The 8,116-nt window shown below is 33.3% G+C and overlaps 1 protein-coding gene across 4 annotated transcripts; it reads right to left on the minus strand.

Moving 5' to 3' along the window:
- Positions 1–2,031: 2,031 nt before the first annotated feature.
- On the minus strand, positions 2,032–7,056 carry LOC108326892 (pentatricopeptide repeat-containing protein At1g74600, chloroplastic). 4 transcript variants are annotated; one of them, XM_052873816.1, is made up of 4 exons: positions 4,022–7,056; positions 3,702–3,872; positions 3,231–3,529; positions 2,033–3,131 (listed from the first exon to the last, which is right to left on the minus strand). In XM_052873816.1, exon 1 carries the CDS (start codon positions 6,871–6,873, stop codon positions 4,114–4,116), a length of 2,760 nt encoding a protein of 919 aa, XP_052729776.1. In that variant the 5' UTR covers positions 6,874–7,056; the 3' UTR covers positions 2,033–3,131; positions 3,231–3,529; positions 3,702–3,872; positions 4,022–4,113. The 4 variants fall into 4 exon arrangements, with proteins under 4 accessions (XP_052729778.1, XP_052729776.1, XP_052729777.1 ...); XM_052873817.1 differs by having other exon boundaries at positions 2,033–2,686; positions 3,033–3,131; positions 3,702–7,056; XM_052873818.1 differs by lacking the exon at positions 3,702–3,872 and having other exon boundaries at positions 2,032–3,131.
- Between the last annotated feature and the right edge of the window lie 1,060 nt (positions 7,057–8,116).

Genomic DNA, 8,116 nt, shown 5'->3' on the forward strand with positions numbered 1-8,116 from the left:
TCACAAACCTGTATTTATAGATTTCAAGATGAGTTTCTGATTAATTATGACCTAATTAAGTCAAATGGTAATGGTTTAGCTTAGGATTAATTAACGTTAACTCTACTTTTAGTTTGACCGTTTGATTTCCAGATCGACTCCTATGGGACTCTAAATTGATCAATCGTCCAGTTCTTGAGCTGATTAGACAATCATACTATACAATAACCATTGGTTTCAAATTCTTAATATACAAAACAATCATTACTTTTTTTTTCATCACTAAACCATAGCTCTAAATGTGAAATATTAGTTAAAACTAATTAAAAACACTGTAAATTGACATAATAAACATCATTACAAAACATTGTCATTATTCATATCTCAAAACGATCAACCATACACTAGAAATTAAATTTTTTATTTTTTTATTTTTTCCATTATTTTTAAAAATCTTATGATACCAAAGAAATTGAAAAAATGGTTTAAACTATGGAATTTGAACATTTAGTACTTAAATCTTTTAGTTTTGATAAGTGAATTCTTTTACCTTATCTAAAGAAGACTTAGGGTAAAATAAGTAAGTTTATTGGGAAATTTCTATAGAAGGCACTTAGGATAAGATATTAATCTTTGGCCTCGCAACCCGAATGAGCTGTGATTGCCTCTTTAAGCTCAAGGCGCAACTTGTCAACCAATTTTTTTGCCTCAAATAATTGAGATTGTAGCCTAGCAGTTACGCCCTTATCTGAGGCATGACGTACGATGCTATACCCCTAACCATGGTCTAGCACATTCATGAAGAGTTGGAGTCATCTATGGAAGATGTGCCTAGACTTTTTCTCTTGGATCATCTTAAGTTATCATGAAGATTCAAGGTCCAATGTTGATCAATGTTATACGTCTTTTGGCATGGAGTTGACCAATGGGTCAAAACTTTTTGCCAAGCTTGGAGGACAAGGAGAATTTTCGTCTTAGACATGTATAGACACCTTATTGGAGAGTTTTTCCTTCTCTTAATTAGTTTTGTTGTGTCTTTTGAGGATTCAAATTTAGAAGCGACCATATTCTTTCTTGGATACGATCTTATCATCTAGTATCTAGAGAAAGGTTCTAGTTTGAATATTCTATTTTATCTTATTTTGTGTCATATTAAAACAAAAACCTAAAAATTCCTGAATTTTTGTGTTTTATGTTATGTTTTGAAATTTTATTTAGTTCATTATTCTAAGAATTTTATAAGGAATAAAAGCCCTAATATTTTATCCAATTCCATTGATTTTTAGTTTTTCGTATTCTTCATTTAAATTGTACATTTTTATATTTGATTTGTAGAAATTGTCTATTTTTTTTTTCTGTTAATTGTAGTTCAAATTAATTGTTTACCTTAATCTTGCATGAGTTTTGGTGTTTCAAGGACAATCTATTTAGCTTTCTTTGTTTATGAGTTGAACGGTAAAATTGAAAAATAAAATAGTTAATTTAAGTCAAAAGGAAACAAATATATATTGAAAGAAAAGAAAAAAAAAAGAGAAAGCAAGGATTCAGGAGTAAAAAACTTGTAGTTGAACACAATTATTATGTTGTTTATGATTGTTAATCCATTATATTCAGTCTTTTCTTAAGAGTCTTGGCATTGTCTCATTTAACTCTTTTCTGTAGTCCTGTTTATTTCTAATTTTATTGTTTTATATCTTTTAAAATTCCTTTAAGTTTTGTCTAGAGTCTTATTTTCTTTTACCTCTTCAATCAAGATTTAGATCTCGCAACTTTTTCATATTGATTTATCACTCTCTATTTAAACTACTAGAATTTTTTGCTAAGCGATAAAGGGAATTTTAGTGAGAAAAGAAAAAAAAAAGATTATTTAAAAAAAAAAGTTTATTTAAAAAAAAAAAAAGAGAGGAAGGAGTGTGATACACGAGTGGATTGTTTAGTAGAACAATTATAAGAGTGACAAGGTTTTTAAAATATTACTTTATTTTTTCTTTCTAACCTTTCTTGTAGAATTTAGCAACATTGAGCAATACAACATATTTCAACAAAGACATCTTTTAGGAAGTGGTTTCACGTATGGTTTAACCTATCTTTTTACTCACCGAGATCATTTGGTTAGTTGAAATGAAAGTACTAAGAGAGTTGCACGAAGAGATACATCTAGTGCTTGTGTGACATAGAGAGGAGGAAGTCAATAAAATCGTGTCACACAAAGTATACCTAAATTGAAAAATAAGAAATCTTAGAGGAAGGCACAAGCATGACAAAATCTTTGCCAACATATAGGACAAGTGTTCTAAGATGCACTAAATGTGAAGGCTACATTTGGTAAGATAAATTCATTACTTTTTCTACCGACTGTGATCGTGGTTAATTAGGTTTCCTACTCAGGAACCTAACATTACTTGTATGGATCCTCATCAGCCAAGCCATGAAACTTTGGCAGCAGCTGGATCAGTTTTGGGTTCAATTCAAAGTTGGCAGCCCCTTCAGCATGTGGAATCTGGATATACAGAGGTTGGTAGCCTACATCCTGGTTTGCCAGCTCCTTCAAGGTTCTCTCACGTTGCAGGTCCATGTCTCTCAATTGACTGTTTCTGGTTCAACAGGCTTGATAGTTTGGTCAATGGATTCTGAATCAAACTGGTCAGCTTCTCCTTCTAGCCCCTCAATTTCAGGGTCAAATTTGTGTATTGAATCTGATCTGCACCTGATGATGATACACTTACAGCAAACACAGTGACAGAAATAGGGCAATGAACACAGCCAAAAACAGTATGTAACAGTAGCAGAAAAATCTAAACAACTCCTACCTAGAATGATCAAACTAAAAGTAAAAAAACATGATAAACTACATACAAATGGCTACTAAATCATTGTTCCCTGGCAACGGGCGCCATTGTGCTAGAGGCCTTAGTCGCCATTTTAAAGATTTTTTCAGGTTAAAAACTCTCCAAAGACAGTGTGTTCCTCTTATTTCTTTAGTTTTGCATCCACACCAAAACAATAGTCAATTAGAAGTTGCAACATTTCTGGCAAAATGTAGCAGGAGATACCTGGGTTGCACAGCAGAACCCACAAGCACAGCATCATTACCATGAAGGAATCAAGGCTTTTATAGGCCCTGCTAGGGTGACAAATAGTTTCAAGTAGGCCTACAAAATGTCCAGGGACTAGTTAGTTGAGTTAAGTGAAAGGAACGCAAAGAATCATTCCTACAGTTACATTTCAGAAATTTGATAACAGCAAACAACCTGATAAAATTGTCCTATAGTAGTTAAGGTTTGTAGCTCTTCAGAGGAACAGCTGAAAAATTTACCAAATCTTGATCAATTTTCCCCAGAGTATCCATATTGAAGTCTTTATATGAACATAATGTAGTTGGAAATTTTGGTAGCTTGGAAGTGTTTCCATCATGCTCCTTAGTGCCATAAGCATCACACCCAATAATCACCAGTCACTTAATGACTGTCATATTAACAAGCACCAAAATCATGGGATAATTTTAAACCCAAAATCCAATCAGTGAAGCTATCTGACTTTGCAATTCCACCTGCAAGTTATACAAGCAACAAAACCATTATACCCATAGGCACATAGTAATAATCATTGACAACTTAAAGCGTATGTTCATGGAAAATTGACTACTGCAGATAAGAATAGCAATCCTAAAAGAATAAGATCAGAATCCTGATATTCTAACCATATGTTTACTATTATTTCACCTGCGTTATGCACCATAGAAACTCTCCAGGCAATATTAAACCATATCAGTTTTGCGCAAGTTTTTGATCATTATGTATATGGCCCCCGAGTGCAGAAGTCACTTCAACATAGAAATTGGCCACAAAATGCGATACAAATGCCAAGCTGTGTTTCCTTGCATATTTATGCATCTGAATTATGAAAGTACATGCAATTGATCATAACATTATAGTTGTATCAATATATTTTGACATTTCTTAAGATAACTGTGCATCTAGCATCATCCAGAACAATCATTGTCCTGATACATATGAATCTAGTCTTCAGATGTCAAACTCACCATTCTTTTACCATTTGTTTATGTCAGGAATTCAACATATCAGATTAGTAGCTACTAATAGTCACCAATCATGACATCATATTCATAGTTTTTCACAAAAGGCTCCAACCAGGCTCCTTCTTCATCCCTTTTCCCTTCAATGAGTTTCTAATCTTTGTGACTTCTTCCCACTGTCCTACATCTGCACAGATATTTGAAAATGACACATAAACTCCAGCATCACTTGGCCCCAATTCCAATATCTTTTTGGCTGCTAACTTGCCAAGCTCAAAATCACCATGGACCTTGCAAGCAGCAAGCAAAATTCCCCATATTAAAGCATCAGGCTCAACAAGCATCTTGTTGATGAAACTTTCAGCCTCCCTCAGTCTACCTGATCGACCAAGAAGATCAATAAGACAAGCATAATGACGATAACCTGGCTTAATGTTGTAATCTTGACACATCGAATTGAGATAAAAGAAGGCTTCTTCAACCAGCCCACTATGACTACATGCCAATAGGATCCCAACAAAAGTTACGGCATCAGGCTGGACTCCTTGTTTTCTCATAAGTTCATAAGCAGCTAAAGCCTCTGCACCCTTACCATGCTGAGCATAGCTCACTATGATGGATGTCCAACCTATCAGATCAGGCTTCTTAACATCATCAAATGCTTTCTGACAATCCTCGATACTCCCACATTTTGAGTACATTGTCACTAGTGAACTACCAATAGATACATCTGCTCGAACGCCCAATTTTTCAGTGTAGGCATGCAGTTGTGCTCCAATGTCTGGCCGATACAAAACTGCAGCACCCCCAAGAATGGATGAAATTGTGAAGGCATCAACTGTCATATCAGTTCGGCACATTTCACAAAATAACAAAAGTGACTCGTCAATTAGACCCTTTTGAGCATAACCTGAGACCAAGGAAGAAAGAGCAAACGCATCCTTTTGTGGCAGCATATCAAACACTGTCCTTGCTATGTTCAAGCCTCCACATTTTGAATACATGTTTACAAGTGCACCGCCAACAACTATGTTTGTTCCTATTCCTAAACGGAGAGCATAACCATGAATTTCTTTGCCAGTCTTTAAGACACAAAGATCAGAACATGCAGCTAAAGTAGAGGTTAAGGTAATGTTATCAGGTTCAATTTCTTGATATAGCATTTCTTTAAATAGCTGAAGAGATCGATATGCATACCCATGCTCTACAAAACCAGAAATCATGGAGGACCATGAAACACAGTCTTTGGCTGGAATTTGCTGAAAAACTTTATAAGATTCTTCTAAACAACCACACTTTGAATACATTGTTAAAAGTGAGCAGCCAACAGAAACGTCAGCAACTAACCCAGACTTCAAAGTGTAACCATTTATCTGTGATCCTAGAAATAAGCAGTTCATAATGCTTAACACACTACTAATACAATATTCATCAGGTTTCACACCTTCTCCGAACATTAAAAGGAACAACTCAACTGCCCTTCTAGAATTTTGGTTCTGTGCAAAAGAAGACAACATGGCTGCCCATGTGCACTGATCCTTTTTATTTTTAATCTCACTAAAGGCTAACTCGGATAGTCCAAGTTCTCCTATTTTTGCATACATATGGATCAAAGCAGTTCCAACCTTAGGATCCACATTGAACCCTAATTTTAATACCAAGGAATGAATTTCACCAGCCTCCTTAATCATCCCGGGTTTTGCACATGCAGAAAGTACACTAGTAAGAGTATAGTTATTTGTTTCCTGCCCTATTGCTCTCATATTTTTGAAAAGCTTTAGTGCAAAAATGATATCATCCTCTTGCACAAATCCACAAATGATTGCAGTCCAGGAAAACACATTGTGAACTTGCATTTGGGAAAATTGTCTAAAAGCTTCATTCATACCTCCAAATTTTGCATAGAAATCAACAATAGAAGTCTCCACAAAGACATCTGTCGCACCGCATTTGATTGCCCGCCCATGAACTCCTCTCCCAATATGCAACTCTTTAAGAGCACCACATGCTGTTAAGAGGCTGGGAAATGTATAACTATTTGGCATTACAGATGCATGGTGCATTTGGCGAAACAGATTCAAAGCAACCGAGCTTTCTCCACTTTTAACTGCCACGGAAATAATAGCATTCCAACATGCCACATTATCACGCGAAGCATCATAGAAAAACCTTAAAGCCTCCTTAAAGTTACAATTTTTTGAAAACAAATCCACCATTCGAGTCTGAACATAACCACTGGAAAGAAAGCCATTCTTCGTTACAAGTGCATAAACTTGCTTGCCAAATATTGGTGCTTGCAGAGCACTACAGGCTGAAAGAACACTTCCATAACTAAACTCGTCAGGCTCAACACCACGAAAATGCATTCTGCGAAACATCTCCAGGGACTTCTCAAACATTGAATTATGGTCACAACCGGATATCATGATGTTCCAAGAAACAAGATTAGGAAGAGCAATTGTATCAAACAGCTTGTAGGCAATAACCATGTCAGCAGATTTGCAATACCAATCGAGCAAAGTGTTCATGGAGAAGATATCAGATTGTAAATCACATGTTTTAAGCAAATGGGCATGCAAGATTTCCGTGTTCCTAACATTCTTCCCTGAAAACTTGTAATCACGTAAGAAACTAAGTGGGTTGGAAAATGTGGACTTTTCTTCATGTTTTGCACATGAACCAAATGGGTTTTCCACAAAAGCGAGGGAAGAGGAGAATCTGTTAGCAAGTTGCGAACTTTTCCAGTTGAACTTTTTATTGATTAGATAATTCATAAGGATCATACGGAAGGGGGATAACATCATCACCATATCTACCAAACACTGAATCAGCAATTCAAATCCAAAACTCAAAAACATGAGACAGTTAACCAATCCATTGACAAATCTAAAAGCTAGCAATAGGATTAGAATAAATCTTTATTTGTAATCTATACAAATTCATCAAAGCTCCCAAAGGTGTATTTCCCGCTCAAATTTTAGCTTCCCCAAAGTTTTCTAAGGTTTGGGCTTATCGACTAGGGTTTTTAATAGTTGGATTTATTTTTTCTTACTTAACATACATACATGATTGACATAAAATCTAATAAACCAATAATCCCACTAAATTAGGTGTCTAGATTTACTAATATTTTTATTATTTTAACTACAATTATATAATAACAAATATAATAAATAATTAGGATTTATTGCATACCATTCTTAGTACTTCATTCACAGTTTATAATTAAAGTATTAAATGCTAAAAATTTAAATGGGCCTGTCCATTAGTTTTTCTTTATACAACTCATTTTTTTTCTAATCACAAATTTTATAACTTATAACCATTTCTAGATATTTTTTAGAAAAAAAATAGAATTTTTACTATTATTTTTGAGTTTCATCTTCAAAATTTTAATTAATTTCAGATTTTATTTAACAAAGAAGGTATAATCTCAAAATCTTATAAAACTTTAATAATAATAAATGCAACTTAATCAGAGTATTTTTATAAGTTATTTTTATCAACAAATATTACTTATTTGTATTTTAGGGGAGTTGAACCCCAAACATTTTTCACTCTCATTTTCGGTTTTACTTCTAAATCACCTTATAACTTTTAAAAACTTTTTATAAATAAATTTAATTATACACTTAACATTTATAATGAAGAGATTTTTTACATTACAATTAACTTCTTTTCATTTGTAAAATCAATTATATTACTTCTTTTCATCTAATATTCTAATCAACTTATACTTATTAATTATTTTTTTATTTCAAAAATTTATTCTTAAAAAGAAAATTATGAAAATAAATAAATAAATTATGATATCTATAAGCAAAAATTATGTTATACGAGTTCATTTATAAATATTCTTCTATATATAATTCCTTTAATTTTTTACGTTTAACTAATTCATAATATATTTTAACCTATAAAAATGTCAAGCATTTTTCTTTTTTTTTTCATTTGCCGAAAATCTTTAAGAAAGTCCAAGTCCACACTATTATAAAAAAAAAAAGGTTTATAAGCTTTGATACATTGTACAGAATAATTAGTAAAAGGAGATGTGGATTTAATTTTTTATAATCTCGTAGACTTAATTTAAATAAATTTCAT

Source organism: Vigna angularis, chromosome 2, assembly GCF_016808095.1.
Source record: "Vigna angularis cultivar LongXiaoDou No.4 chromosome 2, ASM1680809v1, whole genome shotgun sequence".
Classification (NCBI taxonomy): Eukaryota; Viridiplantae; Streptophyta; class Magnoliopsida; order Fabales; family Fabaceae; genus Vigna; species Vigna angularis.

Coding starts and splice junctions, on each gene's coding strand:
- LOC108326892 (XM_052873818.1), bottom strand. CDS start 6,873: ATGTTTTTGAGTTTTGGATTTGAATTGCTGATTCAGTGTTTGGTAGAT.